General features: G+C 39.7%; 1 protein-coding gene across 1 annotated transcript in view; it reads left to right on the forward strand.

The window, feature by feature from the left end:
* LOC108436714 (ephrin-B1-like) overlaps positions 1–25,316 on the forward strand; it is a 48,333-nt gene extending 23,017 nt beyond the window's left edge. The window contains exons 3-5 of the mRNA XM_017713370.2: positions 16,374–16,466; positions 19,316–19,432; positions 21,090–25,316. Coding sequence (XP_017568859.1) covers positions 16,374–16,466; positions 19,316–19,432; positions 21,090–21,469 — 590 coding nt within the window. The 3' untranslated portion in view covers positions 21,470–25,316. The remainder of the gene's footprint in view (positions 1–16,373; positions 16,467–19,315; positions 19,433–21,089) is intronic.
* The last annotated feature ends 548 nt before the right edge of the window (positions 25,317–25,864 follow it).

Here is a 25,864-nt window from a genome sequence, read left to right on the forward strand (position 1 = left end):
ACTAATTTTCACTTAAAGTCAACAAAACATTTCATTTGACCAGAGTTGTTCAAACATTTGCATACTCATGTACCATGAAAATTATGTGAAAAGTATGATATTTTTGCCATATTGCCTGTGTTAACATGAAGGCTTTTTAATCATGACATCCTCTGAGCAGACTCTCAGGCCTAGTTGTGCTGTCATCAGTTGGTCATTGATTTGCTGTCGCAATGTGGGCCGATAACCATGATACGCAGTGACAGCTGCCACTCCTGCTCCACCACCGGAGTACAGCCTAGCATTCATTTTTTTTCACCCTCCTGTATGAAGCGTCCTCTCTCAACCAAAGGCCGCCGCTTCCTTTCCACTAATGCATTGCGTGGGAAAAGGCTGGAGGCGAATTCTCCAAAAGAGAATCAGATAGGAGCGACAGCCTCCAAAAAAAAAAAAAAAGCGGGTCAAGGTTAAAAGCGTTGCCAGAATGGCAGATGAGAGGATCTAATGCGGTCCCAAATGAGACTGTACCTGAAGATGTGTGGATGAGAGACAGAGACAGCAGAGCTAGTTTTATTCCATTCAGGTGAGAGTGTGGCCTATTTGCCATAGCCTACATGCTCCTCTATTTGAGAGAAGCCAGGAATGGAGAGATATTATATGTGTTTTGTCCATCAAAAGGCCAGCATTGTGTTTATCATGCTCTCTCCTTTTCTAGTGAAGATTTAATTTGTAATGCATACAGTGGCTGCCTGCAAAATATTTGCCTCTGCGAATACAGAGCCCTGAATTTGTTGTCATTTGTTCATTCTTCCCTATTGCTTTTTCACCAATCCATTCCTGAATGGCTCAGAGCGGCTTGCTCAGGAGTATGAGAGGAACCCTCACACAGATTTCATCTGGCATTCATTTACGCTGTGTCAATTAATCTTGTCTGGATATTTGAGAAGCAGCCACTCATGCCCGTCTTAGCTTTCACGCTCGTCTTATTAAAGTACTTTGCCCAGGCGTGGTCCCCGTTGCTCCTGTTAGCGTATGCTAATGACTGTCGCACCCTAAGCCTGGCAGAAGCAGAGTAATCAGCATCATCATCCGCTCCATTCACTAGCTTTTCACATTAGTGAGTGTGCATCCTCTCTCAGCTTCATTATGGCAAGTCAAACGGCGTTGTGCCATGCATTTGTCACTTTGAGATACCACAAAATAGACTGAAATCTAATTTTTTTTCTCAGGCAATGAGGACCATTTGTTTGCAACCTTCTTCCTTTGAGGAGGCCTGATATATATTGTACAGCATTGTTTAGTGCCTTGTCATGCTGGATATGGGTAACAGAGGCTGACCGTGGCAGGCAGGAGCTGGCTTTTTCCGCTGATTGGAGAGGACGCGGAGTGGCAGGGGAAGGCCGCTGGGATATCTTCCTCTTCTGCTGTCTCTGGCTGGTGGGCTCCTCCCGTATGCTATCCAATATGCCAAGAGACATTTTAGACGCCTTTCATCAGCAGCCAAACCCTTAAGTCCAATCACAGCTTGAAACCCTCTCCAATTTGGTTGTTGCAGTGTGACAAACAGTGCTTTGTCCTTGCCATGGTTTGACTTTTCCAGGGATGCATTCTGTGGAACGCTGGCCAAAACAACAAAAAAACAACAAAGCGACCTTTAACCAAACGCATAAAGGAAAAATTTCTGATTGGTGTTCTGAAGTGGACTATCTGTAAGCATTGTGCATAATTTACTGTTTTTCCTATGGGTGGAAAAAAAGGTGGTTATGATCTGAACCGAAAATCTCGCCATGTTGGCGTGAAGATGGGTGCTGGACGTTGGGACGTCAATTCAGATGATGATAGGGAATTTTTCTAGTGGTTAAGCTCTCAGGCCTTTGATTAAACAGCAGACGTATGAAGTAATGAAAAAACAAACATGAATCTCGGGGCTGTGATGGAAATAATTGTGGTTGTCCAACATATAAATAAGGGTATAAATACTCGGCTGTTGGCAAAAACCAAATGCGTTTCTGTGAATTCAGCTGAAATGCGAAATGGCCCGTGTTCCATTCCAGCCCAACCACAAACAGCCCTCTTCACATACGAGGCTTCTCATTTTTCAGCTTGCGTAATGGAGGCTAGTGAACGTGGATTGTTAATGCCCCTATACCAGAGACACAATTAGACTAAGGCGGCCTCAGTCAACGCCATTGTGTGAGTGACTTGTTGTAAAATGATTGATGACACAAGACAAAACAGACTGTGCCTGAAGCTAGCATCTCCTGCAATCTCTGCTGTTTTGATGGCGACACTGTGATATGTCCATATGGCTCTTCTCTACAGAAGTTGAATTACCCTCTCTAATTTGTTCTTTCTTCATTTATGATTTCTCTGTTTTTTCCCCACAAAATTGAATTGTCCTCTTTTCCCTTCTACTTTGGAGATTACTTTGCTTTTTCTCTTAAAACACCACAGTACTGCTTAAGGAGTGCAGGCTATCCATCTTTTTGACCCATTATTTTCATAAGTGAGAACATATCATATTTAAAAGACTATTAGACTATGTTATGACCATTACATTGGTTATTATTTTTATTAAGTTTCAGTTACAGCTCACTAATGATTTTTTTCATGTGTAATCTGACTTAAATGCTGGTTGTGCCATTCTTTTCAAATCATTTATTGGAACTCTTGTCAGATTTGATGGAGTGCATGTTGTCTGGCTGTAATTGAAGCTTTCTCAGTGTAGCAGTTCTCACCATATTTTCCTCCACCTTTTCGGTTTTCTTAACAACAGAATACGATTTTTCTCTCCCAAGCCTCATTTGCCACCCTTTTGCTTTTGGCTGGCTAATTAGACTGAGCTACCAAGATCAGTCTCTATTCTCACTCATTCTGTTTAGCTAATATTTTAACTGTTAACTGCAGCCACAGCAGTAGGGCGGAAAACAATGCATACCCAGTGGTTGGTTGTAAATTAACGGAACATCACATTCCATGATACAAAACCTTCTTCTTAGTAAATGATTTGTATGTAAATACATGTTATTAAAGATCACCATTCAAGTCTGCTTTGACAATAAAGGATGATTCATTAAGCTAACAAAAGTTGAGTCTTCCTTGGTTTGTACAAATCACACTCCTGTCTGGCCCAAGTTCATAATTTTTTAGTTGAAGTGTTGCAAGTCCCTGACTCTAATGCTTATATAAAGAACTAAGCAAATTATCTGTGGAGTTTGCAGGGCACTAATGCCAATAAATGTCATGTTTTAGCTGCCAGTGTCATCAACAGACAATACAAGATAGTACAAGTAGTAATAGAACAATTGTAGTGTAATAGTAGTGTAGTAATACAACAGTAATTGAAAAAAAGTAATGAAATGATCAAGCATTGACTCATTTGAGTATAGTTACTCTATTCAGTACATTGTACAAGTGATATGACTCCTAATCAATGTAATGGCAAGAACATTATATGTACCAGGTTTGCACTGAGACCCATTTTTGACACCCTTCAAGTCTCAGAGCGCCATAGTGGTACACAATTATATTATTTATCCAAGCACAGTTGCTCAGGTTTATACCAGCACACATGTTCTGCTGGAGCACAGTATATGAGGAAAGATCTGAGGAGGGTCATGACACATTGGATTTGTCTGGACTTGTCACTTTTTCTTTCAGTAATATTGAGCTAAATGTGTTCTCAATTTCAATGCCAGACGAATGAGCAAATTTACTGGAAGAAGACGGACTTTTCCCCTTCCGACTCACTCTCCTGCCTTCTGTCTCTCTCTCTGTTTCTCCAACTCTCTCTCTCTCTCTCTCTCTCTCTCTCTCTCTCTCTCTCTCTCTCTCTCTCTCTCTCTCTCTCTCTCTCTCTCTCTACATCCCCAGACTTGCATTCCTTATTACACTGAAGATTCAATCAACAGGAAAGTAGGTGTTGTCTTTGAGCCATTTGACAAAACAGTAAAAATTTCCACAGCCTCGTACACACAGGCTTGGCAAAACGAAGCACTTCTGTGGGCATTTCAGTCCAAATAATGTTAAGTCTTGGCAAGAGGAGTCAACTTTTCTTGAAAATGCTGAAGTGCAGCCGAAAGTCTGTTGACACACCCAAGTCAGTGTGAATGGAGGTGCTGAGCGCTTAAGGCTATAGGTGGCTACTCCTTTATGTTACAGCCATGATTTTCTCACTCGTACTTGTCTGGCTTGGAGAACGCTCTTTCAAGCCACATTTTAGTTTTCACAGTACATTATTTTTTGCCCCCTATACTTTGTCCCATTGAACTGAAAGCGTAGGGCTAGTAGCATCGGCTGGTTTTGTTTGGAATAACTTTCTAGAGGCTTCATGTGTCTATTTTAATACCCTGACATTTGACTGTGATCTCAGCTCCTTCCATCTGTATATCATAACCTCTCCATGCAGCCAGGAGATTTGCATCACACACACCACATGGTTCTGATTGCTTACCCATACACTCATATGGTTGATGCAGTTTGGCTATGCCTCGCAGAACTGTTACGGATTTACAGAATAAATGGGCAAACCTGACCAAAAAGAGAAGTTAAAAAAATATGTATTAGGATCATATTTACCATGGCGAAGGAGGAGGGAGTCCTGAAAAAAAAAAGTCCTGCATTTTGTTTGACAATTACAGGTTTGAGTCCCAGCACCTTCTTCTTGAGCGTCATCAGGGCCTGGCCTCAGATCTATTCCTTCTGTAACTGATTGCAGGGAAAGCTTAATGTTTTCAAGGATGTAATCAGCAACATCCATTTTGAGGTCCATAAATGATCCCTGCCAGGGGTTTGGGTGAGCGGCAAGCAGAGGGAGAATTACATTTCCCTCTCTCTCTGTCTTTCTCTTTCTCTCTTTCATGATTCTTTTTTCTGGTGCTACATAGCTTGTGTTTGTGCAATTCCCACTCTTATTCACTTGCTTTTTCTCTCTGTTGCCACCTCTTTCTGTCTCACTCTCTCTGTTGTTCACTGTCTCTTGCTCATGTTGATGGAGAAAATAATCATCCAGCTTGGGTCAGAGAGAGCCCAGTGGAGAGAAAGTGGCCCATGTGAGCAGCCAGAAATGACGGTCATCTCCATCCACCCCACATTCATTCATCAGCAACCCCTGTGTCGGATTTACACTGCCTTGCCCACCCCCCACCCCTGCCTCCACTAAGCAATTTCCACAGCCATTTTTCAAACTCACTTCTCAATAGTGGGCCCACCTCACTTCTGTCAGGAATTTTGACCCTCTCTGGTACAGCTGCACGCGCCCATTCAGGTACTAGACACCAGTCACACGACAAATTTGGTTGACATTCAGTCAAACCTTTCAATTAATTTCAGTCAGACTGGAATTTCTTGCCAATTGGCAGAGCTTAGCAGCCAAATTCCATTAGATGATATCGCAATGCACAGAACTCGCATGCAATTTTTGCACAGGCAGACATGACTTTCAGGCCGTGGTACCTTTTGTGTGTGTGTGCACCATGTGCATATTGTGAGGGCTCAGCAGCGACCAGTTCATCTACACAGTGTGTTCACAGGGCCGCAGTGAGCTCCTGCAGGGGACTTTGACATGCTCGAGCTGGCTTGCTATAGACAGGTGGGGGTAATAAGCCTCTCTTCCTATCTTTTCTGTCTCTCTCCCCCTCACTGTGCACAATGAGTCTCTGCGGAGGACAGATGGTCTCCTCGAGTCCTCTGGAACTCGTGGGCTGCTCGGCCTGACAGGGTGTGGATTTAATGAAATGTGACTGCCCCCATCAAAGTGTGAGATTGAAAAAACAGGCCACTGCACTAAATAGATCAGTGGTCCACATGTATGGGCTGTGTGATGTGGCAAAAATTAATGTAAAATCTATCATCATGATATGTGTCGTGAAAAAAGTTTAAAAAGACAAAATGCATCAGCAAGACAGCAGTGCCAAAATTTAAAAATGGCATGAAAAATAATGACTGCAGTGTTTTTTTAAATGCAGTGTTTTCACAAATTAACAGTTTAAGGAAACAGATGACAATCACATTCAAAGAGTAAGTCAAAGTAAAAAAAAAAAAAGGTTTACAGACCTTATAAGTGGTCTAAACCTTTTTTTCAGATATGTGCACTTCTAGTATTCACTGTTCCAGAAGTACTGACAATGCCCATCACACACAGAAAGTGTGATGTAGTGTCATTTATCACAATAATAATGACACACAATATGCAAAAAGCATGACAATCTCAAGTGCACTAGTCAAAGAAGGAAGGAGTAATTACACTTGCATAATTTATTTTTTTGCAAATCAGCTTGAGTTTAGTGGGAATCCCCAGCCTAGCACAGCTTTATTTGAAGGTTAATGTTCACATTTTGTGGCACAAAATTTTTCCTTCTTTTCTCTCCTTATTGTTGACTCATGGATGGCTGCAGTCAACAGACTGGAAGGCTGCTTTTGTAAAGGTCACTGCAGATGCGCTCAAGATTCACAGTGGAGGAAATCGCAGTCCCCAGCACACACATGCACAGAATAGGATAGACATAACACACATACCGAAAACGTGTCCTGCACAGCTACTTGCATTAATACACGTATGAATTTGAGTATCTAAATCTATGCCTAAGGCTCTCTGCTGCATATTCCAGCTGAGTTTTCATCTACATTTTCCTCTCACAAGCACCATACCTATAACGTTTTTTTCCCTTTGCCTGCCAAACTTATGGATCCATAAGGCCATTTTCACTGCAAATGTTTTAAACATGCATAACGTAAAGTGTGAAACTGAAAGCCATATAATTACAGGGGTTAAAACACATCTGGGTATTTCACACATAACAGTCAGACTTCTGTTCGGTCACTCTTTATAGTCTGTGGGGCTAAGTTCTTAAAGTGTTTAAGTGTGTTTCAGAAAAAAAAGGAAAAGCCCTGCTGGCTAGAGGTACTAAGCGACATTGTTTGCAAAGTTCTTGCTGAATGTTAACGTCCTCTTTGTCTTTATTACGTGCAAAAGACCGGCAGCATAGTAATTGACTGTTTCACACCTTGCCGTGAGTGGCTCTTCAGGAGGCTTAAACGGAGTGCTTTGTGAATCAGTCATCCCATCAGACATCATTTAGCATTAATAAACCTGGGCGACAAAGCTCCCCAGGCCTTCATTCAACAACAAATGTATGATAATTTTCAGTTCTCAGATTTTCCTTGCTTTAAAATGTTCCTTGTGCCATGTCTGACAGTTCTTACACACTGGGGAGAAGGTATGAGGAAAATCAACAGAATTTAAATTGCAGCAGCATTGGCAGATAAATAATAACTTTCAAGTTAAATGCAAGTCTTGGTTTGTTTGTCCAGCATCTTTAACTACAATACACACACTGTTTTTTCCACTTAGGTCATAGTACATTAACTACACGGTGAAAAAAAAACTTTGCATGTTTTAAAAACAAGGAAAAGTACAATGAAATGGTTTACAAATGGTTTATTCAAATTTAAGTTAATTTCTTCAAATTCTGAGCTTAATACACCCAAAGGTATTCAGGAACTACATGGATTATAGTTTAAACTAGCTGAGGTGTTAAGTTTGTGCTTTAAAAGCAAATGTATGGAACACATGTAGGTGTACCTATGGAGTTATGCACTAAATCAATGCACTAACTAGTTTGGACAGGGTGACTTTTTCATGGGAAGGTACAGTAATGTAATGTACATATCTCTATAATTTTAGAATGCATCAATGGCGTTTTGTTGACTGCACATTCACATAATTGCCTATTATAATATGCATTTTTAGAAATTACCTCAGGTTATAAAAGTCTTGTTCAGTTCATTCTTGGAGTCATATACCATAAGGGTTTTTTTGAGTTTGATGAAACATTGACAGTTCGAATTAAGCCAGTAAGCATTGGCATACCTCAAGTTACAGCACCGAATGTGAAAACTTGTAATATAATACCCCAATACACTCCTAAAAATAAAGGTGCCAAAAAAATTCAAGCAAGTTCAAGGAACCTCCACATAATAACAGTTTCTATACCAAGGCTCTCTAACTCCGACTGCCTAGCTTCATATGACCCATCATATATATACAAATTATTTAATCAAGTCCACAAATATTTGTTCTTTTTCCATTTTTGCAGTTAAAACTTAACATCTGACAGATAGATTGCTTCACCCACCAGGCACATTGGCTGTTTACCTAACATAAGCTATGTAAAAACAGCTTAGGCTGATGCTAATGTTTCTAAAAGCAAAAAATAAAGAGCTGCATGCAAGATTAACCATTTAAACAAAATAAAAAATATATTAGGAAATACAACAGTTATGGTTTATGCTAACAGAAGAGTTATATAGTAATAAACATTGATTAAGATGCACTTAATGTTCATGCTATTTTAAAATATAATATACATACTTTTCTGTCTTTAAGATAACATTTTTTTTTCACAAAAAAGTTTACAAAAGTTAGGAAACTGAAAAACTTTATGTAGTTAAAGTTTATACTGTGTGGCCAGTGGCCCTCAAATCATTTGAGTGTGAGACCCTGTTCTTGAAGTTCTATAAGCTGAACTGTATGTTTTTCATGTTTTATATTGTGATTTGTGGCCGGTTGTAAACTCACTCGCCATGCATATCACTCATAACCATTGCAAATGTCCTCTGGCTAAATTACCTCATGGACAAATGTTCTGAAAACCTATCCCATGAGAACTGTGCCATAGGTGATAAATAAATAATTGTGTCCAAACTCTGTTAGACACATTTCTTGTTGCCATGATTTGTCTTCTGTTTGGCATTTGGGATCAATTTGGCACGAGTTTAGCAAGTGACTTTAAATTCTTTATGACTCTGTAGATTCCTTTGCCCTTTCTGTATGAGGGAAAACACAGAAACTAATTGCCCATCTCCATTTGTAAGCATTGATTTAGTGCCCAAAATGTCTTCCCTGAGGACTAGGATGGGTTGTTTAGACAGTTACTTCCTGCACTTTGTAGGGCACAAGTTAACGTTATGTCATTGATCTGGGTTGATATGGAGTCAACTAATGTAAACAACATCCAAGTAATGTGCCTTTGTTGTATTGTCTTGGATGCCATGGACACATTTTGGATGTAAGTAATTAACAGTCAAACCCAACATGACTAGTATTTTTCAACCAATTCTGTTTTTCTTTTTTTCTCCATGCTGTCATTTTGACATTCGTCAGTAATTTGATTTGGATTAAGCCTTTGCCAAATAATCTCCATTTTAGAAGTGTAAGGCTCTCCTAGTCAAATGAATATAAAAATATTCTGTATGAATATTTAAGACTACACAATTTCAGATAGAAAGAAATGCTCATATTATCTCATGCTTGGAACTCATGTTGTGGGGAAGTGATAAGGAAACGGTGCTGCAAAATCCAAGCCGAAGGCTTACAAAATGGAACATAATGTCATAAAATTGCTTTGCTAAGCAATTATTTTACATGCGCCCCACCTTAAAACATGCATTGCTAATCCAGGAGCTTTGCAGTTTCGAAATGGAAGTATTTGGGGACAGTTATAGCTTTGTTGGGGTAGTGGATGCTAACCACATTCGCACTGGTGATGAATGCTTGTATTTGTTTAGGTGTTAACAAGCATTGGCCACATGGAAGAAAAGGGTCAAAAGCAAAAAAAAAAAAAAAAAAAAAAACAACTTACACCTACAGGCAATCATACCTCATGCTGTGTTAACAGGACTGTATAGTGACTCTGTTAACACTGTTAAAAATAAAAAAGAAGTCTTATACAGTTTTAAAAAAACAGACTTGGCTAAACTTTCATAAACTTTGTTTAAAAGTTGGAATTAATGTTTCAACAGTATTAAAGTCATTTGGTTTCAGATATGTGTATACAGTTAATTTGTTATGCTACTCCTGTGCAATTGTGTAGCTTTCAAATAATTAGTAAGAAGCTGAGAAGCTGTAGATAAATTAAGAAATGTTAGATGTATGAAGAATGATCAACAGAGCTGTGGATGATTATAAAATTACTGAAAAGCTGTAACAAGGAAAATGAAGTGAATTTTGAATTTTAACAGCCAGAATGCCTCATATTTGAGTTGTTCTCACAAACATGACAAATACTGTTACCCAAACTAAGTTGACTAAAGCTTAATCTTTTCTCTTTTTTAGATATACAAACAATCATGACTGGTGGCATAATTAAACATATATCTGAATGATTTGATTTATTTTGAATTCATTTTTTGTAACATGACTAAATTCTCATTACCACAACAACGTAAGATTTGTTTTGCAATTTTATCTCATTACCTCAACACATTGACAGCCACTGAGGTTCTTCCCTTTACTTGTGTCACAAAAGATTTTCATTACATAGAAAAACTAGTAGAAATTCACCACAGAGAAAAAAGTAAAGAGATTCAGCAGTTAGGAGTAATACAAAGTCGTTCTAATAAAACTAAGAAATAATCTTAAATAAATGTAACAAGAAACAACTGTGGACGTTGTGAAACCCATACAGAGCTCCAGTTGACCTAGTAAATTTAGCAATTTGCATGATGCCTATGACACTAATGTGCCTATGGACATGTTTTAAGGTGGTTTTTTGAGAATGACGTCTTTTGGTCTCTACTTTCAAGATTTAAATATACCCTATGTATGTTATTATTGTATATAAAATAATATAACAAGTGATTCCAAACTTTTGAATGGTAATGAAATCCTGTAGAGCGATGTCTATTTTCTCCTCTAAGTACTTCCCTTGTTATCATTGGCATGCTTGTTCCCCTTCACAGAAATGTTAGAAAGGGCATTAAAACATCACTGCACTGGTGAAATCTTGTTCATAAAATCATTGTCTCTCTACGATGGATCAGTCATGACTGATGAACAGCTCCCTGTGGTTAAAAGTGGATCACGTGAAAACCCACTGATTCATTGGATTCCCTTACATAACAGCAGGCAGGAGGATCTCTGTGTGGTTAGCGCCAGTGTGTGTGAGGCTTGCGCTGATTTATCTCCAGAAATTAGGGAAGTCCATAAGTTCACTTGAGCCTCCTGCCAGGAAACCAGTCTCTCTACCACTCCCCCATGTGTTTACTATCAAAGCCAATTAAGCCCCAATTGAAGTCCAAATATTAAGTGCACCACAGTAGCCAAGATAACACAGATGTCTCCAAAAGCAACACTCTCTTGGCCCGCCTGGGCTCCTGTCATCCGTCTTTAAGGGGCTAGGCCTCCACTGGTAACGTTGTCCACCTTTTATTCTTTTGTTTCACACTGGTTGTTTTTTTTTCAGCAATGTTGACCAAAAAGAGGTGAAGTGGCTTCTTTTTTTCCACAAAACATCTGGTGCCAGGCTTGCTTTCAGTTATGTGGCCTGCTAAATCAGAGCGAAGGAATAGATTCATTGAAAGGTTAAAGCTGCCTCTTTAAACTTTGGTGATGTTTTTATGAACTATTCCCCCTGTTGAGAAAATTGCATGACCAAAGACTTATTCGGTTCGCTGGCTTGGGTGGAACATCAGTTTATTTCTTTCATTTCATTGTGATGTGGAATAATTACTGGGTGTGAAATGAAAAATATGCTCAAGGGGAGAGCTCGCCCCATTGTCATTGGGTGTTCGCTTCAGTGCAATGGAATGAAATATTTTTTTATTTTTTTTACTGGGACTGTTTCCATGTTAAGGGGAGACGTGTATGATGAAATTTTGTAGTACTGTGTTGAAGGTCATGAGATTTGAGAAGTGCACGTAAGTCCCCCCCCCCCTTTTTTTTTTTGTAGGATGAGGGCAAAAAAAAACAGTCTGATATGGTTTGAGACAGATGAATAGTTCCGCTCCCCAAGGTCTGCATGTTATTCCACATCCTTCATTTCGCCCAGAATTGGTTCCATACCGGAGTGCCTTGTTTACCTTCCCTTGCATCACAGCAAAGCTCTAAGGTCTAGAAATGAACGGAACATTTTAAGAAGATTCAAACAATATTCAGTGCCAAGATTTTGCTCTGAGAGAGGAGAGATTAGTGATTAAAAAATAAAAAAACTGCAATCTGCATCCAAATAGAGCACATAGCTCAAAATGAGTCAGCCAGAGGGAGTTTAACTGAAGAGTGTAAGAGAGACTCTCATGGGGGTTAAAAGCTGTCCTCCCAACTTCTCATCATTCGTGGCTCACAATGAGGCCGTTGAGTGACTGGGCGTCTCTTCTGCATGGCTTCTCAGAGTCTCTCTGCCTCTAATGAAGGGCCTCACTCACACTCACAAGCCGCCACCCACGACTCCTCCTCAGCCTTACATCTTTGCTGTAACTGTGCTGGTAGCCTGTAGTAACTCAGCAATAGAGAGTCTTGCATTAAGTCTAGCAGGCCTAGGGAGAATTTTTTCTGCCATCTAGGAACTTATTAGCTACTTTTTTGTTTTGACATTTGCAGATGTGTTGGAACAATGCAGTACAATAATTACATGTTTTTAAAATTCCAGTACTGATTTTTTTCGAGATATGATTAATAAGCATAATGCATTGAAATGAAATCAGCTACTTGTTACTATGCAGTTTGTGCAGTTATGTGTTTTGTAATATATACATTTCTTTAGTGGTCTAGAAGTGCTGGTGATACTTAAAAATTATCTTTATATTAATCAGTTCAGTTTGGTCAGAGGAAGTTTCCTCTATATTCAGGGCTATGCTGCTTAGGCTGTAAGAAGTACATGCCCAGAAAAATATTGCTCACTTGTTTCTATACGCTTGTCCTGATGCAGAGACTGTTCATTTTCCGGTGGTGTTTTTCAATGCTTGTTTACCTCTTGAGGATTCTCATCCGCAAGACAAAATTCACCAACTGAGGAGAGCCTTTGAGTTTTAGAAAGCATTCAGGGCTTGTGTGTAGTCAAGGGGAATTAATTTTGTGCAAATGGAATGTGCTCTTTCACTCTGTCCAACAATGTCAAACTGCAGCAGCTCAGATGTACTGCTGGTATTTTATATGTATGTGAGTAGACAGGAAACTTCTTGCTGTGTGCACAAATAGATTATTGAAGAAAAAGATATTTGCAGAATGTCTAATACCTTAAAGTGTAATGGAGAATGAAGTAGAGGTTAAAAAAGGGCAGCATATTGCATGCATATGGCTCTATGACTGACCAGGCATCAAATTCATTCATTAAGATTCTATTACTGATCTGTTACCAGATATTTGCTCATAAGCAACACCAGTCAGTTTTCTTATATGCCACATTTACATCATGTAATACTAGTGCTGAATATGTTGAATTATGAGATCATATTAAACCAGCCTTTTAAGTATATGCATATAATGCCCTATCTCCATTTTCTCTGGCACCACATTATGTCATCAAACAAATTGGGCTCCCGTCTTTCAAATTATTCAACCCCTACATTTTGTTTCATTACCTGATTCAAATGACTTGGTTGGAGGGGAGAATGGAAAGCCCCCACTGGGAATGAATGGGAAATATTGAAGAAAGGGCCCTACCAGCGAGCCAGCCTCGTTTCTATATTTACCCTGTTGTCTGGGAAAATTAGGTCACTCAGGTGACCCCTCGGAATAAATTCACTGTCTTCACCATGAATCATTTGCTGTTTATTATGCGTCTCCAGTGCCGAGCGGGACATTAATAATCCATGAGCTATGTGTGGGTGAGCCTAGGTTTCAGACTACCACCTCCAGCTCTTTAAGGTCTTTTGTCCTTGTTGACATAGTTCTCAAGTCATATCCAACCTCTCCCATTTTGGCACCTGATCCCCACTGTTGCTACTGCTATTGTACATCCCAAGCATTAACATCATTCATGAATAACATTCAACACTTGTTGGGCACACTTGACAGCACAAAAACCTTTGTCAGCATCTGACGGTTGATTTGACGTAACAGGTTGGAAACAGAGCCATCTTATTTTTCTACCACAGAGCCGAAGAACATTTCAAAGGATCTGAGTTCCAATTTGGAATTGAAAAGAAAATCCATGTACTGCCACCCACACTTAAAAAAACTTGAACTCTGCTGCCTGATTGAATCCCGGTCTTTGTGAGAAGACCTGAGTCAATGCAGGTAGCGCCCAAAGCTTCCTCCTTCCATCTCGGCCCGTCCCGTGAGCTCTTGTCCCTATTGTAGATAGAGGAAACTCCAAATCCCTGGCTTCCTGTTTCCAAAACACCACACGTGAATCCCCACCACGGTGTCCAAAAATGATGGACGTGCATTAGAGGCATAGCAGAGGGAGGGGGGGGGAGTGGTCTGGTTACAAATGTATGTTACAGACCAGTGAAGTACCTCAAAGAGAATTTAAAGGAAAACATTTGGAACTTGACATGGTGCACCAAGAGGGACTATCAAACTTGTATGACCGACTACTGTAAAATCACAGCTTGCACTTGAGGCCCCTTATTTCTTGTAATGTTGGTGTTGAGTTTTAAGTATCAGCTGGGAAGAGGCATGAGGGCAGATTAAATTCCACTGTCAGTATATTAATTATTTTGTTTTTGTTTTAGAACTGAACTTGGGAACTGCAAGTCTTTTCCGTGGTATACTGGAGTCAGAAGAACCTTTTAGGTTTTATTGTCTACAAACAAAAGCCATAGTGAAGTACATTGTTAAGTAAGCTTATGACTCTTTATTTTTGTGGAAGACTAACTTGCTCTGGAGTATTTTATTAGGATGCAATTAGCTCTCAATTATTGGCAAATTATGCTAAATAGAATACACTGTCCATTTAGTTTTGCTTATCAAAAACAAAGAGGAATTTTCATTAGAGCATGCTGGCTTTGCATTGGCTGTGACGGCACATGTTAAGCCCGAGTTGCAGCTGAAGAATATTTAGACCTAACAGCATTAAGGGGCGAAGAGTTAACATCCCTGGTAGGAAACAAAAACTCTGAGCATGACAGTATAAAGGACAGATTAGCCAAGGACATTTAGCTTGATCTTCAAAGCACCCTTTTTGTGTAACCTTGCTCTTGAAAGTTAAAACCTCCAAGTGCAGATTCTGGTGGCTGGCAAGGGGAAAAAATGAGTGAAGTGGAAAGAAGGCACCATGAGGTTAACAAGTGTGTGTGATAGCTCCAGCCCTGAGGCTAAGGAGGGAGCTACCTGCCTGAACAGTGCTTCGTTTTCTCACTGGCCATTATTGTTCGATAGTTGCACAGAGGCTTTCAGTCTCAGGCTGAGATCTAATTAGATGACTGCTGCTCCAAATGGTTACTTATGTCATTTCGAAGCTTGATGAGTAAATGAAGTCGACAAGGCCTTAGTGAATGAGACAGGGGGAAAAAGAGCTGGGGAAGGAAGATGAAAAGAGCTGGGGGGATGGCAGAGGTTGAAGTTCGCTATAGCAAAGGAGCTCGTGTGAAACTGCTTCATACAACAAAGTGAAAGGAACCCCATGTGCCACAGCTTTTGCCATGCTGGGACCTCAGTAATGCACTTTCCCTGCAGGTTATTTCTTCGGCGCTGAATAAACCTGTGATTGTGCATACCCGCCAGTGCCAGTGACTTCATCCCTGTGAAGTGAGATGTGACAGCATATAAACAGGGTCCATCTCCGCCCCTCTTCTCCCTTCTTTTACCTAATGTTTATGTGGAGGACAAGCCCCTGAAGTAAAAGGTTCTGGCCGTAAGCAGCCACCAGCCCCCTAATTAGAAGCCATGCAGAAAGGGAAAGCTGAGCTCTCAGGCCCCCAGCTCCTTGCTATAATTCTTTCTGGCACAAAATATTCACAGAAATAAACATTGCCCTGTATTATTTTACATCCTTTTTTTTTCAAACAGTGACACTAATGAGAGATACAGTTCTGCACCAGCACTCAAACAGGCTGGTATATCCCACCTAGGACAGTACTCCATAGTGGGTTCTGCATTAACAACTGTGGAAAAGCCAACAAAGGTTTAAAAGGCTGCTTCACACTTCTTCCACACATATCATGGCCAGGCTGCTGTTGATGCTTGTAAGGGGCTTAAAATTCAAATAAGCAGTAATATTGGCTAATATAATAAAAAATTAAACAGACCCCAATAGTTTATGTTCAACAGTTCTTTACTTACTGATATGATTGTCTTCTCTACACTGGAAGTGATCACTTCTGAATGGGAGTTTTTAACTTGTATAGTATGAAATATAAATATAGTAATGCGGGGTCAGAGCATGTCAAAATTCTTTCTGTTCTGCTGCAGTTTTGTTTATGTTAATGAGCTATTTTGTTTGTAATTTTTATAGATTCTCTTCATAAAACACTTTTGTGTTCAAGTTTAGATGTGTTTTACATGGTTTTATTATGTTTGTTTTAATGAGTGGTGGTTTAGAAATGACAAATCATGCTAAATCTGTGGGACCTCACTGTCAGCCAACCAGTATATCAGTCAGGCCCTAGTAGTTAGGCCAGGCTTTCAAACTTATATTCATGATGTTCCCTTTTTTTTGCTTTTCCTGCTACAGCCACATCCAATGGCTCACTGGAAGGCTTGGAGAATCGAGAAGGAGGCGTTTGCAAGAGCCGCTCTATGAAGGTCATCATGAAGGTTGGACAAGGTAAGTTAACCTCAACACTACGTGGCAGATGTGTAATAATGCTATTAAGATTCACTTTCAGTACGTAAGCCATAAACAGAGCAGATAATTGTATTCGGATGGTATGGTGATACTTGTAATTTTAAAAAAAAGTTTAATTTCATGTTTTAATTTGTTATACTGTTCCTGTGAAAACATATTCTTCCACATTTTAGCAAGCTTGTCAGCTTCCTGCTTTGAGTGAATATTTATTATTAAAAATGTTGTTTGGATAATATCAGATTTAAATATAGTGACTGTTAATGCTATTAGTGTTTCAGTGTCAAATTAAGAAAGAATATAACTTTACTTTGTCACAACACAAAGATGTGGCCTTTAACAGTCAAACATGAACTAGAGAGTTCTGGTTTGAATCAAAATCATCTTTTTCATGAAATTTGACAACAAACAGTTTATGAAAGGCTTGTGTAGTTCAGGAGGTCTGCAGCTGAAATGACACAGCAGGCAAGGACAAAGAACATCTGCATACCAGCATTTCTTAATTGCATGTTTGGGAGCTTGCATGGAAATCTACAAAACAGAAATATGCACTCGAGACGGCATGGCTGAATGGGAGCCAGTTGGGGCCCTCGAAATGGATGAGTGATAATGAAAGTTTTTTAGATGAGTACCCTGACCTCAGTGTAAGAAAAGGGTTTAACAAGCTCCTGTCTATAAACTCTGTCGCCCCAGGCGCAGGAATTTACAGTCAAACTATAAGACGGCCCCCCGTCCCCACATATGTAAAGCAGTCTTGTGACTTCACTCTGGCAAAAATGTCGGCTTTAAGGCATAAAATGACTATTTATAACCTCTCGATGAAACTTTACTGCTTGACTTGTTTATAATGAAGCTCTTTAATCATACGATTTTCTTGACAATGTATAGGTCCTAATGTGCAGATATGATCATGAATAATTCAAAACTCCTCTTTTAGATGCAACTTTTCTCTCTATTCCCAGGTAATTATAGCAAGGAGGGAACCAGTGTGACCACAGCTTCCTTATTGCTTGCTGCCGTGCTAAGCTAGAAACCTAGGCCTGTCCCTGGCCCGTTAGAAACTTTTTTGTTCTGTTGTGGGAATCCTTGCATTACCCCCACAAAGAGTCATTGTTACAATGTTCTTGCTTGTGTTCAGTCTGAGGGCACTGCTTGCCAGTGCATGTATCTTAATGCGTCGGGGCATGCAGAACAAGGCCACAGTGGCTGCCCAAACTTGCGGACATCCGTTCACCTTTTTCCACCCAGCAGGATCCATGCCATGACACGCTTGCATGCATCTGATTGTACCCTATCCATGTATTATGGATAGCTGAAAGGACGATGAGTGGCAAAGTCGCTCTCTGCACTCGCTCAAAACCCAAGCGGCAGCCAAGCTATGAATATTTAGGGGAGAGAAACAGATGAGATGGAAAGAAAGACAAGAGAGAGAGGGGAAAAAAGAATCAAATGTGTGTTTCTGTCTTTCGAGCCGGGGCCAGATGGAATATGGGAAAAGCAGACATTCCCCGTAATACCCAGCAGGCCCAGCGCCCGTTTTTGGCGTGGGCTGCAGGAAGCGGAGCCGCTAGCTGCTAGCCACTAGCCATGCTCTCTGAGCGTCTTCTTTTTGGCCTGAGCTGTGCTAGGACAGCCCAGAGGAATCAAACCACAATGGAAAGAGCAGAGTAGCCTCTCCTGACCCTCACCCTTCCACATACACACACAACCAACCAGACTCACTAGGGACACAAAGATAAGACGAGCAAGGAACAAGGAGGGGGAGCAGAGATCTGATAGCTCGCTAAGGGTTCATCAAGCTGGGATAACAATTATCTCTGTTTGACTAGCCCCTGACCCCCCGCACACCCCCCACACCTGAACGCACCCAGTGGACAGCCGGAAATGTGCACTGCAGTTCAAGGCACTACACATAGGAGCGACTGAGCACAGCTGGTAAAACCAGCGTTTTTCCAGCCCACGTCGCCCCTCACATCCCAACATAACCCCACTCTCCTCTGAGAGCACAAGTGTATGAGCTTCTCCAGACAGACTCTGAGCCACTGCAATAAATAAGACATATTATGGGCTTTTAACAGCATGAATAATGAATAATAATAAAAAGTTAATATATAACCATGTTAACCCCATTCTGCCATGCACAAGCATGTGGCAGTTGCTGCTGCTGGCTGGCGAATGTGCAGTCTTTTCCTCCTTTTCTCCGCACTGAGATTAATTGGTGCGTGTAGAAAGCGCATTCTGCTGAATGTTTGTTCAAGGGAGGGTCATATTTAGATATGAAATAGCTCTTATGATAGTGCTGTAATTGTGATGCGTTTCACAGACGTGGGCAGTCGTCTTTTAAACAGTCCTGCATGCTTCCCTGGGAGCCGAAGCCAATGGGCTTATTTAAGAGATTGTGCCTGAGGCAGAGAAACTCTCATTAAGGCACTCCAATATTTGATATTGTGTGCAGTAATGAGGCTACTTAGTAATATGAGCCATAGTAATTTGAGATTAATCTTATTATATGTATTAGATTTACTATGTACGGCATACTGCAGTAAACGCTATACACAGTATGTATGGCGTTCATATATTTAAATTTTTTTCTGCCTTAAAAAGGAGCCTTTTTTAGAAGCCATGAGCGCATCAGGGGAAAAGGTGGCTCAGAGAAGGAAATATTTAATAATTGCTGCTTATTGATTTCACTTGGCGCTCTAACAAAGGCGGTAAATGAGATTTTGATAGAAATTTTAATATCTGGCTTTGTTCTCCATCCAAAACGAATGTGTGTGGGATGCATATATTTTATTCAGCCTTTGTTTCTCCTCTGTTTATCTCCCTCCCAGACCCCAACACAGCAGTGCCTGACACAGAGCAAACCGAATCGCCCATGCCTGAACCTGATGCCAGCTCCAATCCTGCTAACCCAGACATGGATGGACCCCTGGAGCCTGGGAACACTGGTATGGACTTTTTTTCAATATTTAATTATCCCTCTTTCTAAGTTTTTAAGTGCACCCGGAACATTTTGAAGGCGATAGAGACAGAGATAGAGCCATCCACAGCCATTAAAATCAGTCACTGAGGTTGGACTGAGGTGAAGGGAATTTCTGGCATCTGCACTTTGAATGTATAAAAAACAGATTTTTTCTCTCCTCAGATTTCAGTCACTAGAGCTGCCATTTTTTTTATTTGCAAGCCTCTGTCCACCCAGGACGCCAGCCAGTGAAAGGATAAAACAAAATCAGATGTGCAAAAAGCCCCCCTCTGCCTCATTCCCAGAGTATCAGGATTGTACCATATTTCAGCTTATTTTTGTGTATGTGCTTTAGCCAAAGACGAATGTGTCTTGGTGGAAGGGTCCATCATAATCCATCACAATGTATTGGATTACTTTTCTCTGTTTTCTCATCACTAATCAAGTTACACAGTGCAAGGCATATTTTTGCTGTTGAGACCTGAGCATTTTATTAAGAATAAAAGTGAAACACATCAGAATCCAGGTTTGAGTGAGGCGCTTTAACATCCAGAATTCACTTGTCGAAGTATTTAACCCCATTTTCTTACAATTGATGACAATTTTGATTATATAACACAGTAAGGATTTTTGTGCTGATTAAGTTGTACTTGAAAGCAGTAGTTCAGTGACCCAGATTATTTAGCCAAGGTGTGTTTGGTGTCCCAAATTGGCTTATTCTGTCTTGTACTGCAGCTACAAGACTAATGTTTTTAAGAGGTAATGGAAACTTATTCTTAAACTTACTGATTTGCACTGTGAAAAGTGCATGCCTAAATCAACACACACTTACCTCAAACTCACTTGAGTTGTTATAAGCAAGACCTATGTGGGCTTACATACTGTTACACTTTGCGATTAAAAAATCTAAAAATCATTAATTGATGTAAGTTTTGCTACTCGTTAGTTAATTAGCCTTGTAGCTACAATGCAAAAAGTAATTAAGCACACTTTAGATACCAAAGGTGTGTTGGTTCAACTGTGAGTCCACAGTTGTGGTGCCATTTTAAAATATTTAACCGTTTAAACCATTAAAATTAATTAAACCTATAAAACTATATATATATATATATATATATATATATATATATATATATATATATATATATATATATATATATAGTTAAAAGTAGAGGTACCTTCTTAATCATAGAATTAGCAAATAAACAAAATGTAGTTGGCTATTTTTTTTTAGTTTTTTCATATCCTATAATTGATGACTCTTGAACTATGTTTTAAACATTAGATGTTTGGGTGTAGATTCACACAAAAATAATATGTTTTTATATGGTCATATTTCAAGGTAAAATGTAGTTATAATGGGCTGGGACAGAAATCAGAAACCAGAAATCAGTGCAATAAATAGGTATTATTAATATTTGAGTTATTAATGTTTTTATTAATGTTTTCATTAATATTAATATGTTTTTGTGAAGGACACTTTTCCAAAGTTTAAAAAGTCATTTACCTTTACATACATATGAGTAAGTGATATCAGTTGGACACAAGTGGTGCCCCAGTCATGAATTCACCTATTTGGGGTAAGGGAAAATTTGATATTTGACATACTATAAGTTGACGAAGTAGTGTCCTTGTTTTTTTAGACACAATCAACCAGGACAATAAGGACAACGGTGTAGACAGCATCCTGGGCTCCAAGATCGCCGTATTTTCGGCCATTGGTGCTGGCTGCGTCATCTTCCTCATCCTCATCATCTTCTTGGTCATCCTGCTAATCAAGATCCGCAAGCGTTCACGGAAGCCCTCACAACCACGGCCAGCTGCCCTTTCCCTCAGCACTCTGGCCAGTCCCAAGATGACTGGCAGCGCTGGTTCCGAACCCAGCGACATCATCATCCCCTTACGGACAGAGAACAACTACTGCCCGCATTATGAGAAGGTCAGTGGGGACTATGGCCACCCCGTCTACATCGTACAAGAGATGCCTCCACAAAGCCCAGCCAACATCTATTACAAGGTGTGATCCTGAAAAAAGGGGGAAATAAGGAACTGAGGCATTATGCGTCACCCCTTCGTGAGCCACTGTTTTTACTACCTTGACCTCTGACATTGAGAGGCTTCGTAAAAAAAGGAGACCAGACCAGAGACGGTCGACACAGATCCACAGATACTGTGTAAAATGAAACAGTGATTTTGTTCATTTTGTAGGCTGAAAGCTTGCTGTGGGAGCTTTTTACCCATTTTCTTCTTTCTCACATTTGTACAAGTTCCATGAAATGCCATTCAGAGCAGCTGGAACACAAGAAGGCAGTTTTGCTTCGGAAAAAAAGCAGCCAGAAACTGCACACTGAAAATGAGAATAAACAACCTATTTTCTAACTTAAATTAAAGCCAATCCTGCTTTTTTTCAGGCTGGCCATCCGGTTGAAAATGGAGCCTTTTTAATGCTCAGGTAACAAGGGCACAAGGAGGTGACAAGTAATGGAAATCATGTGATGTTTGCCTTACTTTTTTTGATGGAAAACGTTCTTGCTCCTTCCACAAAGGTATTGATTTGCAGTTCTGTTTTTAGGCTTTTTTCAATGTATGCTCTCTAATAAGTGAATATTTCACTTCTACGTTCTTATCACGGCCACTTCTGTATGTTTAACATGTATAGTAAATGATCATTTGGTCCCAGTTGTCCTTTTACATATAGTCGGTTAATCATATGCTGTGTCACGTATTTATGTACACATGGCATTTGCAATCAGGCTTTTGTGTTCACAAGTAGAGGCAACCCCATGGCCTGGTATTTATGACTAAGCCGCTTGCATTTCAGAAGCTGTTTCTGCACACATGTCGAGGCAGGCCATGGAAAATTGTGGCTGCTGAAGCTTCCCTAGCCTGTTAGCTGCTCACTGGAAGAGGAGTAAACTCCGGCTTATGTGGAAGTGTTAATGGGTGCTGTTAATTAGCTTTTCAGCAACAGACCAGCATGACGGATGTCAGAATCAAAAGTTTTTGGAAAAAAAGTAGTTATTAAAAAAAAAAAAGTCATGGACTAACAAATGTTGCTAGAAAGCAATCAGAATGCTAATTAGCTCAGAGGAAGCCAGGCCTCGGCCCTCATGTCAAAATGTGAAGCTGGAAATTGTGTTTAAGTAGAGGAAAAATGCCTGTTAGGTAAGTGCAGTAGGAAGACTTAGTGAGGTTTTAACCTGAGTAAAAAATAATCAAATTCAATCAAAAAAAAAGTGTGGGCCACAGATTAATTAGCAGAAAGCACCAACAAAATTTAACACAGCCTTAGAGAAATGTGAAATTGATTTATAAATGAAATATGAAAATAGATTGTGAGAAGAGATGCAGAAATATGGAAAAACTTGAAACTCTCAAAGCTATGAAGCTCTAAGACTGAGGCTGTGCTCTATCTGGTACAATTGTTCTTTAACCCATATAAGTTTCAGGGCAAAGTACTTGTGACATAAACCATTTGGGGTAATTGTTTTAATTTTGCCTGTGCTTGACAGCTACCGTGATAAAAATCACATTATATTGTTGATTTTTTCCTTGCCAACATTTTTTTCCTCTCCTCCCTAGATTTGACTGTCTGGTTTCTAAGCGACTAAACTAACATGTTTTTCTCTCTTTGATAGCTTGAAACATATCACCACCTTTAACGTCTTGCTTTCAGGTAAATCATAATAATCTTGAGTTGTCAAAGGTTACGCTGTTTTTGAAACCAAGAATAAATTCTAATTAAAGTGTAGCTCTGTGTATTCAGCCAGTTCTAATGGCAGCTTGAGCTTCGGTGATGGGAGTTAAAAAAAACAAAAAGAAAAACAGGCAGGTCAGTTAAGGACAGGCGTTTGCTTGTAAAAAAGAATAGTGAAGCAAGCCCAGTTTTACTCTGCAGTAAAACTGTTGACTGCCTATCGCCAAGTGTTTATGTCCAGAAACAACGACGGCACAGATAAGTCTGCTTGCAGACGTATGAAAGAATTTACAGGAACAGCAACATCTCTGGGAGAATAGAGGTCAACATTTTCTAGTATTTCTTTTCTTTTTTAATGTTTTATTTCTAGTTAATATAGTGACATGTCAATGTTATTTACAATCTGGCAAAAAAGATAAATAATTAAACTAAGACCATGTAAATATGTGGATAAAGTTAAAATAACCTAATATTACCTGAGCCCTGTTTAAGAAACAAATACAAAATTACATTTTTGTATTGGTGATTTTGTAAATAGTTTTCTTTTTAAATTGCATTTTGTACAAATTCTTGCATTTTTGTTTCTTTTTTGCTTTTCATAGATGAACAAAAGCTACATTTTCAATACTCTTTGAGAGGTTGGTGCACAATAGCCAGGCATGCCCAAAGTGCCAGACATTGTTCAGTGTATCCCATTATTTTCTCTTGTTGGCTCACAACACTGTTCTATATGTTTTTTTTTTTTTCACCTTATTATTTGAGATCCCATACATCTTATTATTGAACCCAGACACTGAATCCTTGATGTCAAAGTTGAACCTAAGCCATTCTCATTGTGGAAGTGGAAAATAACTGGAGAAACACATTGCCTCAAAATGGAGTCAAGACCACGAGTGGTGACCGCAGCAGCCATTTATTTGTAACCAGCACTTAGATTTTTACCCTTATTAAAATGATAGCATTTCATTACATTTGAGGGTAACCTTAAATCAACTTGTGCATCCATTACTGTATGTCACAGGGATGTGCCTTTAACTGTGTGCGGGTCAAATTAATCTGGATTTTGGTTGAGTAATTGGATCATACTGAGGTTTGGCACACCATGCCTGATAAATCAGAAGGTGTGTGTGATCTTCATTATCTCATTACCCAGCTCTCTCCCCAGGACAGCTTCTGGGAAAGAGGAACTAAACGATAATAACACCTATATCGCTGAGCCAACCTTGACTTCACTTTTGTAGGCACTACTTTGTTGTGATACGTGTGCGCTCTCCAAGAGGTCACACTCTAATTGCTTGATGTAGATCAGGCCAAACGCTAAGACCCAGTAATCACTCACTCACTCACTCACTTTCGAGGCGTCTGCCAACACATCCAAAAGAGCTTAGCAGAGAGAACAAGAGCGAAGGAAAAAGAAAAAGAGTTGGGGGAAAGCAGACTCCCTGGTGTTTTACATATTTCACTTAAACCGTCACTAAAATTTCACAAAATCCATTCGTTCAGTCTTGTGTTTTGGTTTGCCGTTAAAACACAGAGTCTGAAACACATAGAACCTAGTTTCCTACTTTCAAAAGTATTTTCCTATTACTTGAAGTACCGAGTTCCTCAAGCTTTGTCTTTTATTTCCTATTCTTATTTGCAGTTCACAATTGTTCCCGTTTTTGAAGCTTGTCTCCATGTTGGTAAAGTATGTTGCAATAGCAACACCCAGTTAGAGTTGTGGTCAGTATTGTGGTATGTGTTAGGCCCCCACTCCTTTCCTTTAAAATAGTTGATGTGAGGGTTGTTTTAAATTTTTTTTTGTTTACATTTGTGTCACTTCACCATGATGACCCCAGTTGATTGTGAAACCCAGCAATCTTAGTACTAAATGCTTTGTTGGATGAACATTGCCTTTACAAAACGACTTCTCTTTTTTAAGTTCAGGAACAGTTGTGCTATCTGCGCATTTTTTTCCTTTTTTCAATACACAGTATTATGTTGCGTGTACATGCTCACAAAGCCTGATTCCGTGTGTTTGTAATAGTTTCATGCTGATTTTTGCCATGTACACCACAGCTTTTTTTTGCATAGCTCATCACAACTGATTCAAATGATGGACAATGTTCCATAATACAACAACTTGAAATCTGATATTGCTTATTTGACAAAATAAATTTCTTTTCCCATGGAAGTTTGCCTGTGTCGTTTTCTCTGATCATGTTCAATTGCTTGTTAAACAGGCTTTATGGTGTATTTATCGAATTAAAACAGACCTGAAACTGGCACCTGTTTTGGCAAGCTGCCTGTTGTGTAAGAACGAAGGTACGTTTGAGAACAGCCAGGGCATTAACATGTCTCGGCTTTGACCTGGCCCTTGTCCCACATACCGGAAGGCTGAGGCTCCAGGTGGCAACTTTGCTGCTAGTTAAAACACAGCCGAATCCTGCAGCAGTTTTAACATTTTTACCCATCTTTCCCTACTCCTAATGAACCTTGAGCTAGCCGACAGCAATAAAACTAAAGGCTCGCCTTGAATTCCAGATGTCATGGAGCAGCTAAGCATCTCAACTGGCAGAAGACTTCAGCCGAGTACTGCATTTCCTGGCTTTCTTTCCTTTTTTTATCCTTCCTCCCCCCAGCATACAAGACAGCATGGTTTGCTCAGAGACACTGATGAACAATAACTGGGTGACTAGGCTCCTTCTGCTGCACGCTGTAAATTAGTCTGCTCGTTTAGCT

The sequence above is a fragment of the Pygocentrus nattereri genome, chromosome 8 (assembly GCF_015220715.1).
Source record: "Pygocentrus nattereri isolate fPygNat1 chromosome 8, fPygNat1.pri, whole genome shotgun sequence".
Taxonomy (NCBI): Eukaryota; Metazoa; Chordata; class Actinopteri; order Characiformes; family Serrasalmidae; genus Pygocentrus; species Pygocentrus nattereri.